Genomic DNA, 15,220 nt, shown 5'->3' with positions numbered 1-15,220 from the left:
CTCTCCGCACATCTACACTATCAAGAATCTTACCATTAGCGCAGTACTCTGCATTCCTGTTACTCCTTCCGAAATGAATCACCTCAGTCTTTTCCGCATTAAACTCTATTTGCCAGCACTGCAGCTTATCTATGTCTCCTTGTAACCTACAACCTCCTTCATCACTATCCACAGTTCTACTGACCTTCGTGTCATCTGCAAATTTACTAACCCATCCACCTATGCCCTCTTCCAGGTCATTCATATAAATGACAAACAACAGTGGACCCAAAACAGATCCTTGTGGTACCCTACTAGTAACTGAACTCTGGGGTGAATATTTCCCATCAGCCACCACTCTGTCGTCTTTCAGTCATCCAATTTCTGATCCAAACTGCTAAATCACCCTTAATCCCATGCCTTTGTATTTTGTGCAATAGCTTACCATGGGGAACCTTATCAAACGCCTTACTGAAATCCATATACACCACATCAACTGCTTTATCTTCATCCATCTGTTTGGTCACCTTTCCATAGAACTCAATAGGGTTTGTGAGGCACAACCTACCCTTAACAAAATTGTGTTGACTATCCCTAATCAAATTATTCATCTCCAGATGATTATAAACCCTATCTCTTATAACCCTTTCCAATACTTTACACAAAACTGAAGTAAGGCTCACTGGTCTATAATTTCCAGGGTTGTCTCTTCTCCTATTCTTGAACAAGGGAACAGCATTTACTATCCTCCAATCTTCTGGTACTATTCCTGTAGACAATGACATAAAGGTAAAGGCCAAAAGCTCTTCAATCTCCTCCCTGGCTTCCAAGTGAATCCTAGGATAAATCACATCCAGTCCAGCGGACTTACCTATTTCTACACTTTCCAGACTTGCTAACGCCACCTTATGTACCTCAATCCATCCAGTCTAGTAGCCTGCATCTCGGTATTGTCCTCGACCATGTCTTTTACTCGTGTGAATATTGATGAAAAGTATTCATTTAATGCTCCCCCTATCTCCTCTGACTCGATGCACAGCTTCCTACTACTATACTTGATGGGGCCTAATCTTACTTTAGTCATTCTTTTATTCCTGATATAGCTTAAGAAAGCCTTGGAGTTTTCCTTGATCCTATCCACCAATGACTTCATGCCCCCTCCTAGCTCTCTTTTTGGGTCTTTCCTGGCTAACTTTTAATTCTCAAGCCCCCTAATGGAGCCATCACATCTCATCCGAACATAATCCACCTTTTTCCTCTTGACAAGAGCTTCAACTCGCTTACTAAACCTCTGCTCCCGCGCTCAACAACTACTTCCCTGCCTGACCGGTACATACTTGTCAAGGACCCACAGTAGCTGGTCCTTGAATAAGCTCTACATTTCAACTCTGCCCATCCCCTGCAGTTTTCTTGCCCATCCTGTGCATCCTAAATCTTGCTGAATTGCATCGTAACTGCTTCCCTCGCGCCCCCCCCCCAAACCAATAACACTTGCCCTGTGGTATATACGTATCCCTTTCCATCCCTAGTAAACATAAACAAATTGTGGTCACTATCACCAAAGTGCTCACCTACCTCTAAATCTCTCCCTGGCCGGGTTCATTACCTAGTACCAAATATAATGTGGCCTCTCCTCTTGTTGGCCTGTCCTACATACTGTTAGGAAACCCTCCAGCACACGTTGGACACAAACTGACCCATCTAAAGTACTTGAACTGTAGTATTCCCAATCAATATTTGGAAAGTTGAAGTCCCAATAGCAACCACCCTGTCACTCTCGCTCATCTCGATGATCATCTTTGCTATCCTACTCTCTACATCTTTGGATCTATTTGGAGGCCTATACAAAACTCACAGCAGGGTAACCTCTCTTTTCCTGTATCTAATCTCATTAGAGGAGTCCTCAAACTTCCTTTCTGCAACCGCAGTATTGTCCTTGACTAGCAGTGGCTCACCACCCTGTCTTTTACCATTTTCTCTGTTCTTACTGAAATATCTAAATCCCAGAACTTGCAATAATCATTCCACTCCCTGCTCTATCTATGTCTCTGAAATGGCCACAACATCAAAATTCCAGGTCCAACCCATGCTGCAAGTTCACCCACTTGATTCCGGAAGCTCCTGGCGTTGAAGTAGACAGACTTCAAACCAACTTCTTGCCTGCCGGTGCCTTCTTGTGATCTTGAAATCTTAGTTCTGACTTCACTGCTCTCATCCTCCTGTGTGCTCAAACTACAGTTTCGGTTCCCATTCCATCTGAATTTAGTTTAAACCCACCCGAAGAGCATTAGCAAATTTGCCCCTGGCATATTGGTACCCCTCTGGTTCAGGTGAAGACCATCCTGTTTGTAGAAGTCCCACCTATCCCAGAAAGTGCCCCAGTTGTACAGGAATCCAAAACCCTCCATCCTGCACCATACCTGTAGCCACGTGTTCGACTCCCCTCTCCCTATTTCTCGTTTTGCTAGCACGTGGCACAAGGATTGAAGCAGAGATAACAACTTTGTTCTAGCTCTAAGCTTCCATCCTAGCTCCCTGAATTTCTGCTTTATATCTCCATTTCTCTTCCTTCCTATATCGTTGGTGCCTATGTGGACCACAACTTGGGGCTGCTCCCCCTCCTCCACAAGGAACCCAAAAAACACGATCAGAGACATCACAAACCCTAGCACCTAGGAGGCAACACACCAAACGTGAGTCTCTCTCATTCCCATAGAACCTCCTGTCTGTCCCCCTAACTATAGAGTCCCCAATGACTAATGCACTGCTCCTCTTGCCCCCCCCCCTTCCTTCTGAGCAACAGGGGCAAATCTGTGCCAGAGACCTGTGCCCCATTCCTTATCCCTGGTAAGTCGTCCCCGTGCCAACAGTATCCAAAACTGGGATCCCTGCACTGCCTGCCGGTTCCCTTTCCGTCCCCTGACGGTAACCCAGCTAGCTGCTTTTACCTGAGTGTGATGACCTCCCTGTAACTCCTCTCAATAACCCCCTCTGCATCTTGAATGATCCGAAGTTCATCCGGCTCCAGCTCCAGTTTCCTAGTCTCCAGTTTTTGAGGAGCAGGAGTTGGGTGCACTTCCCAAAGATGCAGTCAGCAGGGACACTACTGGTGACTCTTACCTCCCACATTCTGTAGGAGGAATATTCAACTGCCCTAACCTCCAGTCCCACTATTCTAAATTCCCAGCAATATTACTGAAAAACACAAAAAAAACTTATCGATTGATGCATAAATTTTTTTACTTTGGTTAGAGGAGGCGAATCGGTGGGAGACGCTACCTGAGTAGTGTTTCAGGTAAAGCAGTCACCCAAATATAAAGCCTCACTTACTCAGCAGTCCTGTGTCTGCTCCTGCTCAGTTAAAGTGAGGGATAGTCAAGATTAGAAAAGCACAGCAGGTCAGGCAGCATCCGAGGAGCAGGAAAACTCGACATTTCGGGCAGAAGCCCTTCATCAGAAATGAGCCTCTGGGGATGAGGGAATGCTCATCCCTTGATGAGGAATACTCAAACTAGAATTAGAGGAATGCAAAGACCTTGGAGGATTGAAGAAGGTGGTGACAGAAATAGAGAAGGGAGAGGTCATGGAGGAATTTGAAGAAAAGGATGAAAATGAGAACATCTCTCAGTGAGCAGAGGGATGAAACAGGACATGGCGCAAGACAGGATTTGGGCAGCAGCATTTTGGGTGACTATGTTAAGAGGGTAGAATACGGGAGCCAGGTGTGGCAATTAGTCTAGAGATAAGGTGAGAGTGAGGGATTCAACCACAGTTGAGCTGCAGCAGGGTTGGAGTTGGGCGATGTTACAGACTAATAAATGGTCTAAATGATAGCATAATTATGTGATCAAGACTCATTTTGATGTTCAATACGACTTTAAGATCCCAAACTGGTTTAATCTCAGACAGTTGCCAAGGTGACAGCATATGATCATAGGGTACAGAATTTGTAGTGGAGGCCAAAGATGATTAAATGCTTCCAGTATTCATTTAGAGGAAATATCTACTCGACGACTACTACATATTGAAGAATTTCATATTTCGTGTGGTGAAATTGGCCAATTGTGGATCTGTGCAGTTATCACAACATTTGTTATGAATGTTCGAACGCAATACTGTGCTCCAAATTAATGACATTAAACTAATGGATTAAAACCATCAAACCAAGTGAAGTTTGAGGTCCTCGCCGATGACTCCTTAGGTTTTGTTTCTGCTCAATTCTTTGGTTTCATTCTGTTTGAGTTTTCTGGAGCTTTGCATATGTCCTAAATTGGTTTCTGCAAATTAATAGAAGCAGGGCTTAGAGTTTTATACATAGCTGTCAGCAACCAGGACTCAGACTGGGACACAACTATATTTGTGGTCAGGGTCAACAGCAATTCCTAGCTAGAAGCACTAACCCAAATATTATGAGATGTGAGGAGTGAGATCTTAATGTTTTAGTCAAGGAACTAACCCATTTATTATAAATTAACTGTCTCCCTCAGACTAGTAGAGGAGAATGCCTTTGCCATCACCTGTTCATGACAGTAGAATTTTGAAACCAGCCAATGGGAAATGTAATCTATAACTAGATCACTGATCTTTGTCCTTGGTGATTCATATTAATTGTGCTTAATTGCAGATCCTAATGTGGCTCTAACATTTTTGGAAAAGACAAAAGAAAAGGTGAGAGATTTGTGTTGTATTGTATTGATTTTGTTCAATTTACTTTGTTTATTCTTTTCTTTTGCTTACTTTGTTGTAGGTCAAATCCAGCGATGAGGCAGTGATTCTCTGCAAAACAGCTATTGGTGCTTTGAAATTAAATGTTGGAGATCTGCCAGTGACAAAGGTAAAGTATGATTTGCAGTCCTTGGTTTCATGTCTATGTACAGGAAAACACTTCAGAATACAGCAAGGTTACACCACTGTATTTTGCAAATTAGATCTTCAGTTTAGTGTATACACAGCTGGAGCTGTGGCATGGTATACTTTTAGTGAGCATAATCGTGCATTCATCACTCTATGCTTAGAACATGAGAAACCTTCTAGGTCCTGGACTTTGGTGAAGCTGATTTCACTGCACAGAGACTGTCCAAACTGAACTGGGAAAATTCGTTGATTCTGAAAATCTTGTGCTACAAGTAAAGCTTATTCCAATTGAGTAGAAACTGTACTTGCCAAAAACGATAGCTGTGGATAATAGAAATCGAAGAGAAAAAGCATTTGAAACTGGAAAAATATAAAGAATACTTGAGTGACAAGACAGTAATTACAGTTACAAAAATAATTGCTTATGGACATGACTCTTTAGGTGCTAAAAGAGTATGTAAGTGGTAATGAATGTTCTTGCAATAATCAACAAAATCCCGACCTGTGACCTTCACGTTGGCTCAGCTGAAGCTGATTGACCCCACTGCTGAGTGTGCTCCCCAACCCCCCCCCACCCCAGAAAAAGTACTCCTGCAGCAATGTCCCAGGCTGAGATGTACTCCTGCAGCAATGTCCCAGGCTGAGATGTACTCCTGCAGCAATGTCCCAGGCTGAGATGTACTCCTGCAGCAATGTCCCAGGCTGAGATGTACTCCTGCAGCAATGTCCCAGGCTGAGATGTACTCCTGCAGCAATGTCCCAGGCTGAGATGTACTCCTGCAGCAATGTCCCAGGCTGAGATGTACTCCTGCAGCAATGTCCCAGGCTGAGATGTACTCCTGCAGCAATGTCCCAGGCTGAGATGTACTCCTGCAGCAATGTCCCAGGCTGAGATGTACTCCTGCAGCAATGTCCCAGGCTGAGATGTTAAGTCATCAATATATGCATCTATCCTCCTTTCTGCTGGGTTTGACTCCAACCAGCGGAGTTGAAGTCCAATCCAATATGACTCTTCAAGGCTTGTCTCAAGAAGTCATATCAGACAGGCAATGTTAACTTTGTCTTTCCACTGTTGCCAACCCTGTTGAGTTGCTCTAGCAAAATCCGGCCTTTTCTTGGCTCATAAAGAGTACATTTTGATTGACTCACTTGATTGTTTGTCAACAAAAATAGTGTGGGAATCTCCCCACTTAGTACTTGTGTGGAATTTTAAGTATTATTTCATAAGGTCCCTCGAGATTGAGTTTAAGTTGAAGGCAAAATATTGTGCTGGATAGGAAATTGATCAGAATGCAGTACAGATGAAGAGTAGGTACACTGTACAAAATATGACTTAGATCCTGTGCAGATTTGTATTTTGGCCTCAGCTATTCATATTCATTAGCTATTTTGGAATCCAAGATTATGCATCCAAATTTGATTATGAAAAAAGGTAGGCAGTGTTGTATACATGAAATTGCAAAGGATTGAGATAAGCACATAGAGTTAGGTTACAGATGAGCAATGAAACAAGAAAACAGATCAGAGGATTTAATGTAAACAGGGGCAATGTTGCCTGTATTGATAAGATATGTACTTTCAGAAATCGAAAAATATCAACTAGGAGATATCTCTGGTGTTAGTTATTGGTTGCATAACATCCAAATCCTGGGGTCACAACCCCCTGTTGTTTAAAGTTAAATTTAGCCTCTCTAATTTTTATTTTATATACTTATTCCTATTCCTGTATATTTGTATGTCCAGGAATGATGTAAGCATGTTAAGAAGATTAATTTGAACTCAGTTAATATTCTTCCAGAAAACCATTGAGGAGGTGGATGAGATGCTGACTAACCTTCCTGGGGTTACATCAGTTCATGGACGCTTTTATGATCTGTCTAGCAAGTACTACCAGATAGTTGGAAACCACGCTTCCTACTACAAGGATGCCCTACGGTTCTTGGGTTGCATTGATATCAAAGATTTACCAGGTAATTGCCAGCTCTGAAAATTATTTTTAATCTATTTTTCTTGCCACTTCCAGTATTTCTGATGTGGCAGGGGGTCGAAACCAGATCAGTCAGTCAGAATGTAGTGATTGAGGGAACATTCGAGGTTCAATCAAATGACTCTAAATAGGATGAACAGGCAGGGTCAAGTTAATGAACAGTGTGACTGGCACTCTGAAGTATATTTATTTCAATGCAAGGTATATAACAGGTAAGACAGATGAATTTGGAACCTGGGTTAGTACATAAAACTATGTTGTTTCCATTACAGAAACTTAGTTGAGAGAAGGGCAGGACTGGCAGCTCAGTTTTCCAAAATTTAGATGTTTCAGACATGATAGTAAAAAATATGAGAGAGAAAGTGTGTGTGTGTGTGTGTGTGTGTTTGGGGGGTGGGGAGGCGGCGGGGTGGTGGTGGTGAGGGAGGGGTGGGGTGTGGCGTGGGAGTTACATTACTGATTAAGAACAATGTCACAGCTGCACTGAGTGGGCATCTTGGAGCTCATGCAGCAAGGCAATATGAATTTGAATTCAGGAATAAAAAAGCTGTGAGAACTGTAATGGGGTTTGATTGTTGGCCTCTCAATAGCCAGTAGGAGATGTTGGGTCAAGGAAAGATGGAGAAACTACATGGTTGTCAAAATGGGTGATTTTAACTTCCCCCTCTAATGGCTGGGACCTCTTTCGTGCTCCAGGCTTAGCTGCAACAACATTTTTAGGTCCTTGTAGGAGAGTTTCTTGAAACGCAATGTGTAGATAGTCCAACTAGGGAAGGCACCGTACTAGGCCTTGTGTTGGGAATGTGCCTAGCTAGGTGATCTAAGTCTCAATGGGCAAACATTTTGGGAACAGTGATCATAATTCCGTAAGTTTTAAGATAGTTATAGATAAAAGTATGACTGCTTAACTGGGAGAAGGGTAATTACAACAGTTGTGAGGCAGGATTGGGACAGCTGTTTTGAGGCTAAATCTTCATCTGACATGGGAGTCTTTTGAAGACCAGTTGGTCAAATGCTCAGGGCTAGTATGTTCTTGAGAAGTTAAAGTAAGAATGACAAGATTCAGGAGCCCTGAATGTTGGGACATATTGCAAGTTTTTTTTCAAAAACAAAAGTGGTTTTTGAGGTTTAGGAAACCAATCAGACAAGGACTTTGAGGAATGTAAAAGATGCAGGAAAGAACTCTACAAGGAATTAGGACTAAAAGGAGCCATGAAAAGTAGGATTAAGGAGAATCCCAAAGCAGATTAAACATATTGGGAGCAGAATGGTAGCTCGGGAAAGGATAGGTCTACTCGGACAAAGGAGGGCATTCGTGTGTGGAACCAGAGAAAGTAGGTGAGGTCCTTAATGAGTACTTCACACCAGAATTTGCCAAGGAGAAGGATTTGGATGATGAGATCAGGGAGGGAATATGTTGATATTTTAAAACTTTGCTATTAAGAAAGAAGAGTTGTTGAAAAATATTTTAAGGTAGATAACCCCCCCCCCCCCCCCCAGAGCCTGTTAGGATATATCCCAGAATACTGTGGGAGGGAAGAGGAGATTGTTGGGGCCTTGACAGAGATCTTTGTATCCTTTTTAGCCACAGACGAGATCCCAGAATTCTGGAGAATAGCCAATGTCCTTCCCTTGTTTAAGAAGGATAATTATAGGCTGCTCAGTCTTGCATTAGTGGGGAAAGTATTAGAGAAGATTCTTAGGGACAGCATTTACTCACATTTGCAAACAAATGGACTTATCAGGGGTAGTCAGTATGGCTTTGTGCAGGGGAAGTCTGGTTTCACAAATTTGAGTTTTTTGACAAAGGTGATTGAGTAGTGCATTGGTTCTCTACATGGACTTTACTACAGCAAGTTTCAATGTCACTCTGGTGGGCTAGTCACTAAGATTAAGTCACATGGGATCCACAGTGCTTTTGTATGTTGGATAGAAAATTGGCTTGGTCATAGAAATCAAAGAGTAATTGCGGATGAGTGTTTTTCTGACTGGAAGTCTATGACCAGTGGTGTTCTGCAGGAATCAGTGCTGGGGCCTGTGTTCATATGCATGAGTTAGATGAAAATGTTGATGGTGTGATTAGCAAATTTGGAGGACAACATGAAAATGGGATTTACGGATAATGATAGTTGTCAACGGAAACATTAGGATATAGATAAGTTGGACAAAGAAATGGCAGAATTTGATCTAAGCAAGTCGGGTAGTGCATCTTGGGAGTTCAATGCAGGAGGAAAGTATACTGTAAATGGTACGACCCTTAGGGACATTGATATACTGAGGGATCTTGGGGTGACAACAGAAGTGTGTAAGCTCTTAAAGAATGCATATGGCATGCTTGCCTTCATCAGTTAGAATTAGCTTTATTTTCACATACTCACGTTAGTACATGAAAAGTTTACAACACACCACTTACATCGCGAACTGAGTTTCCAATATACCTAGGTACAGATTCTTAACTACAAATTCTTAGAAAAAATTATCCAGAGTTACAGACCTTTGCCCCCTGAAGTCAGAGGAATAAACATTGGAATAACAGTCCTTCCAACCCATTTGACGCTGGCTCCTGTCTCTTGAGGCCGCAAGTGCTCGATGACTTCACTCAAGGCTCCAGGATGGGAAATAAGAGGAATGAATGGATGGAGTGGACAAGCTCTGACTGAGGAGTCCTACCCCACCACCATCTTGATTGAGTAGTGGTCAGGGTGCTGACAATTAATGTTGCAGCTGTATAAAACATTCTCAGTACTGTGTGCTGCTTTGGTCACCATGTTATTACCAGGAGGTGGAGACTTTGGAGAGGATGCAAAAGAGGTTTACCAGGATGTTGCCTTGGAGAGTATTATGCTGGGCAAACTTGGATTATTTTTACTAGAACACGAAAGGCAGAAAAGTCACCTTTGAGGAGTATATAAAATCTAGGATTGATAGTAGTCTGTTTTTCCCAGAGCGGAAATGTCAAACACTAGGAGGCATAATTTTAAAATGTAAGGGGAAAAATTACTAGAGATGTGTGAGACAAGTTTTTTTTTTGAGGGTGGTAGATGCCTTAGCCAATTGAGGTATTCAACAGCCACCAGAACAAGCAGGGAATGGAGGGATACAGGTCATGTACAGGTAGCTGGGATTAGTTTAGAATAGTATGATGGTTAGCATAGACATAGTGGGCCAAACAGTTGTCCTTATGCTGTACTTTCTATGTTCTTGCCCAATTGTTTATGCGACAGGTTCAGCCATACCACTGTTGCCCTAATGGTTACATTTGTCCAATTCCTGCTCACTTTCTCCTTTTTCTTTGTATCTTGCAATCTGTGACTTCATCCTTTCCCCAGATAATAGCCCATGAAGTATGGTAACCATCTCTAGGAAATTAGCCAGGGCTCAGTCATAACAATCCTGTCTCCAAGCCAGATGTCCATGGAATACAGAGTCAAGATCTTCTGTCAAAACCTTTGAATAATGGTATTTCAATCTCTCAAACCTCCCTGCTTTAAATAGAGCAAACCCAGTTTCTCTGTCTTACTGTTTAAGACATAAGAAAAATAATTTCCGTGTCAGATTTTAAAGCCAAATTCAACTGCACGGTGGCACAGGGGTTGGCACTGCTGCCTCACAGGGGTTGGCACTGCTGCCGCACGGCGCCAGACACCTGGGTTCAATTCCTGTCTCAGGCAGCTGTCTGTGTGGAGTTTGCACATTCTCCCTGTGTCTGCATGGGTTTCCTCCGGGTTCTCTGGTTTCCTCCGGGTTCTCTGGTTTCCTCCCACAGTCCAAAAATGTGCACGTTAGGTGAATTGGCCATGCTAAATTGCCCATGGTTAGGTGAAGGGGTAAATGTAGGGGAATGGGTCTGGGTGGGTTGCTCTTCGGACGGTTGCTGTGGATTTGTTGGACCGAAGGGCCTGTCTCCACACTAAGTAATCTAAAGTAATCTGTCTGGAGATATCAGTGTAAGGAACACCAAGAAAGGTTTCTTTCAAATTTGTCCTTTCATCCCCTGATTGGTTGTCAAGAGTTTTATTTTTGAATTTTAATTCCATGCCCTCATTCTTATCTCAAAGGCAACTTTAGCCATTTAAATTAAATTCCATTTTTCATACTTTAGCCGCAGGAATTTCTCCCTCAGTTTGAGAAATAATTTTGAAATTGAGTTCAAGCTGTTCCTCTGCTTCTATTTTAAACTGTTCTTGTTTCTTGTAAATCTTCTGGTGTAGATTTTCATTGGAGCACTGAGTGTGTCATCACAGAGACTGCGCCTCCATCTTATTGATTTTTCCATGTTGACTGGCTGAAGTTTGATTTTTGTCATTCTCTGATTCAGTTGCAGAGCATCAAGAGCGAGCTTTCACTCTCGGATTGGCTGGGCTTTTAGGCGAAGATGTTTACAACTTTGGAGAACTCGTGAGTATCGGTGTGCTAATGAGAGGTTTTGTTTTCTTGTACACTTAGTAAAATTCTACCTAATGCTGAAGTTTTGCATTATGTTCTGTCCCTTTTCAGTTAATGCATCCCGTGCTGGAGTCACTGCGAACCACAGATAAGCAGTGGCTGATCGACACTTTGCATGCGTTCAACAGTGGTAATGTGGAGAAATTTCAAGCGCTCAAAGCATCTTGGGGACAGCAGGTAAATAGTTTGAGAGGGGGAATGGAGAATCTGGAAGAGACAAAGGGCGTGGAAATGGTGTAGTAAAGACATGGAGCTGGTTGTGGATGGAAGAAGGGTAGCGATAGAGGGATACAAAAGTGGAGGCTGAATGAGTTCGGGGGGGCAAGAACAGGAAAAGGTGGGGAGGGGAAGAAGAGAGTGGAATGAGATTTAGGGTGGAATCAAAGAATCAGTGAATGGGACAAGATGGGAGGAGAGGTTGAGTGAGTGCATGTTGGAGTTTGGGATGATGGGGAGGAGTGTGGAGTGGGAAAGGGGGATATAGAGAGTGCATAGTGACTATGGGGACATTAGTTAGGGCGCAGCAGTGTTGGAAATGCTGAATTTCATTTATTTTGTAATTGCAGCCTGACCTGAGAGCCAATGAACTGCGACTAATGCAAAAAATCCAACTCCTTTGTCTGATGGAGGTTTGTTGAATTTCCTGTCTCCTGACCTGTGCAGTTTTGCTTTTCCACCTACCCCTCTCCCCCTGTCCCTGTAATAATCCCCTATATGGTTCCTTCTCAACAGTTATCCTAAAATCCATCCATACAGCATCTACCCCACACTGCATGAACCTTGTCAGGCATGACCTGAGAGTGGTGAAATCTCACTTGTGATATCAGTGGTCCCTTTTGGAATATATGTTGGCTGTTCATTAATGAGGTCAGATCCTTTAAAATGTCATAGGATGTTTTCTTCCTTTTAGATGACTTTCACCCGCCCAGCCAACCATCGGCAGCTAACATTTAAGGAAATTTCTCAGATTGCAAAAGTCCCAATCAGTGAGGTGAGTGCCTTTCTTATGACTTTAATTTGCCCCATCAGTTGCAATATACAGTAACAGGAAACAATAACCACCAAAATAGAGGGCATTCTCTTTGCAGATGCTAGACCTGTGGACTAAATGATGTTTCCTTCCATGATCGCAAGCTTGTCAAGACTCATGAGAACCTCTCTCATCTTGCTCCCTCCACTTGCCTGCACCTAAGCTGTTTTCATGTGGTTGCACCTGACTGTGTGACCAGAATGTTGTGCTTGGAAGGATTGTCTGAACTGTTAGTTGTTTTGTTGATCTAACAGGTGGAGCTTTTAGTGATGAAGGCACTGTCTGTCGGTTTGGTGAAAGGCAGCATTGATGAAGTGGATGAACGTGTTCACATGACTTGGGTTCAACCTCGAGTGTTGGATCTACAGCAGGTAAAAAAAAACAGCCTCAAGATTAAGAATCTCTGGCTATTGGAGAGTAACTTGTGATCAGTGACGACATTTTTCCAGTCATTTGATTTCTTGAAACAAGTAACTAGTTTAAAGTTTTTGTCTGGTGTAAAGTTTAACATTGCTGATCTTCTGATCTGCATTGCCTGCCAAAAGTAATTTATTTATTATTTTTGCTCCGAGTGCCTTAATTGGCCATTGATACAAGCAGAGTGCAATAACTACTGCCTCTCTGTGTTGCAGATTAAAGGGATGAAAGACAGATTGGATTACTGGTGTGAGGATGTGAAGAATGTGGCATTACTTGTGGAACATCAGGCACAGGATATCTTAACCTAACCATTGCTCTGTCTGGAATCACTTGATTGCTCTTTTTAAAATTAGTCAGTTTTCAGTAGGTCATTTTCAGAAATGAACTGTATTTTAATAACTTTTGGGACAGGAGGAGCAGCTTCACCAATTTCTATTCTTTCAAACCTCAAACAGAACCAGCTTTATTTTCTCAGGAGTGGTATCTTTACCAAAGGAACAAAGTTTCATGTTTTAAAGTGACTTAGACCTGAACTTCACCACTTTGCTCATCTAGCTGTTTCTGTGAATCCTTGCTTCAGAAGTTTTTAATTGTAGTTATCTGTGTACCACAAGTAATGCAGCGTAACAGTTATTACTGAGCCAGTAACCCAGAAACCTGGTCTAAAAATCCCCAACAGAGAAGCTTGAATTCAGTTTGAAAAACTTGGTCTTAGTAAAAGTGACTGTGAAGCTGTCAGATTGTCCTGAAGTTCTATCTGTATCATTAATGTCCTTTAGGAAAGGAAGCCAGCTATCTGAGTCCAAAATGTGACTCCAGTTCCATGTCAACTCGTTTTAATGTAGCCCATTTAAACTCTTCAGCATACAGTCAGTCCGAGGAGGTTGAGTTTTCAGCAAGAAATTCAACTGTCAAGCTCGTTAGTGGTTCAAGAAGACCCACCAAAACCTCAAAGCAGTTTGAGATGGACAGTAAATACTGACCCTGCCTGTCAATGCATTTTGATAATGAATGGGTGAAAAAATTCACTACTAAAATAAATAAAATGTGAAGATACTCAGCAGGTCTGGCAGCATCTGTAGAGAAAGTGTCAATGTTGAGGCCAAGTCATATATGACTCAGTTACCTGTGTTTCTCTATCGAGAGAAGCTACCAGACCTACTGAGTTTCTCCAGCATTTTCTTTATTGCAGATTACCAACATCTGCAGTATTTTGCTTTTATAACCATCCATATTGTTCTGTGATCTGGGACTGGTCTGTTGCCCAATCAAGTAAAGGAGCTACAAATGGGTAAATTTTCCTACAATCTCCGTACAGTGGCTGTACTCCTGCCTGTCCCATTTTTTAAAAGCTTTTTTTTGGATAGGACTAATGAAGTTATTCCTAAAATCATGAGATGATATGATCCATTTTACAAGAATATTTAAGATGAAATAAAAATGTATTTAAAAATGGTCAGCTGTGTTCATTCTTGGAAGAAACCATTCAATACTGTGGGAAGTTCTTGATTTAAGCTGCTGCTTTTTGGACAGAAGAGTAACTTGATTTGCTTGCACCATTTCTGCTTTGACTCTTGATACTTGTTCTGAAGATTGTCTGTCTGTTCCCGCTACTCTGAAATTGGTGGTAATTTCTTCGAATTGATGTTTACATGAAGGTTCATTATTATGCTTTATTCCTCCTCTAAGTCATTGTCGAACCTTTCCACTGGCTCCAGTTGAATACACTTAGTAAAAATTCTGAAGATCATTGGTTAACCAATGACAAGGTCTGGATTTAATCTGCTTGTGAAAGCCAAGATTACATTTTCCAAATTGATGTGGCTGTGAAGAACAAACTGACGCAACCACTTTGTAATAATTGCCTTGTGCTGAAGCCTAACAGAATTTTCCCTGCTGGAGATTAAATCCATCTCCGGACATAGATTGGAAGCGCATCAATTATATTGCTGTTGCAACATATCTTGGAACTTCACTTAACATGGAAATATTGTGAAATGTTAAGAATAGCTGAAAATTCTTTCTGTTCCTGATATCATCCAGAAGAATTTAGCACAAAAGCGAACTGACAGATTAAAGCTGCCACCTGGATGCTGAGAAAGCTTGGTCTTCCTATCATCTGGTGGCTGCCCAGATAGTATTTTCTATTTGTGGATGGTTTTTACTCATTCCTAATGTAAATGTTGCCCCTGTATTTCTAGAATACTACTTTCTCACTTCCCTCTGTATTTTATATTATCTCCAGTTTTCATCTGTGTAATCCATGCCAATATTTTGACTACTTTATACTTACACAGCCCTCCCTGTTTTTGGTTCCTCTACTCTCCCTCCTTTCCCTCACACACACTCACTCTCTCTCCCTTCCCCCTTCCTACCCCCTTTTCTCTTTTCCCACCTCCTCTCTACCTCCCCCCCCCTTCCTCACCTCCTCTCCACCTACCCCCCCTTCCTCACCTCCTCTCCACCTCCCCCCCCCTTCCTCACCTCCTCTCCACCTCCCCCCC

General features: G+C 42.2%; 1 protein-coding gene across 1 annotated transcript in view; it reads left to right on the top strand.

Moving 5' to 3' along the window:
* The window catches only part of psmd13 (proteasome 26S subunit, non-ATPase 13), a 29,448-nt gene extending 15,276 nt beyond the window's left edge, over positions 1 to 14,172 (top strand). The window contains exons 5-13 of the mRNA XM_060838971.1: positions 4,604 to 4,647; positions 4,727 to 4,813; positions 6,632 to 6,803; positions 11,139 to 11,218; positions 11,318 to 11,443; positions 11,833 to 11,895; positions 12,177 to 12,257; positions 12,551 to 12,667; positions 12,929 to 14,172. Coding sequence (XP_060694954.1) covers positions 4,604 to 4,647; positions 4,727 to 4,813; positions 6,632 to 6,803; positions 11,139 to 11,218; positions 11,318 to 11,443; positions 11,833 to 11,895; positions 12,177 to 12,257; positions 12,551 to 12,667; positions 12,929 to 13,024 — 866 coding nt within the window. The 3' untranslated portion in view covers positions 13,025 to 14,172. The remainder of the gene's footprint in view (positions 1 to 4,603; positions 4,648 to 4,726; positions 4,814 to 6,631; positions 6,804 to 11,138; positions 11,219 to 11,317; positions 11,444 to 11,832; positions 11,896 to 12,176; positions 12,258 to 12,550; positions 12,668 to 12,928) is intronic.
* The last annotated feature ends 1,048 nt before the right edge of the window (positions 14,173 to 15,220 follow it).

Source organism: Hemiscyllium ocellatum, chromosome 18 (genome assembly GCF_020745735.1).
Source record: "Hemiscyllium ocellatum isolate sHemOce1 chromosome 18, sHemOce1.pat.X.cur, whole genome shotgun sequence".
Classification (NCBI taxonomy): domain Eukaryota; kingdom Metazoa; phylum Chordata; class Chondrichthyes; order Orectolobiformes; family Hemiscylliidae; genus Hemiscyllium; species Hemiscyllium ocellatum.
The sequence above is the reverse complement of the archived record's forward strand: the minus strand, read 5'-3'. Positions and strand labels throughout refer to the sequence as shown.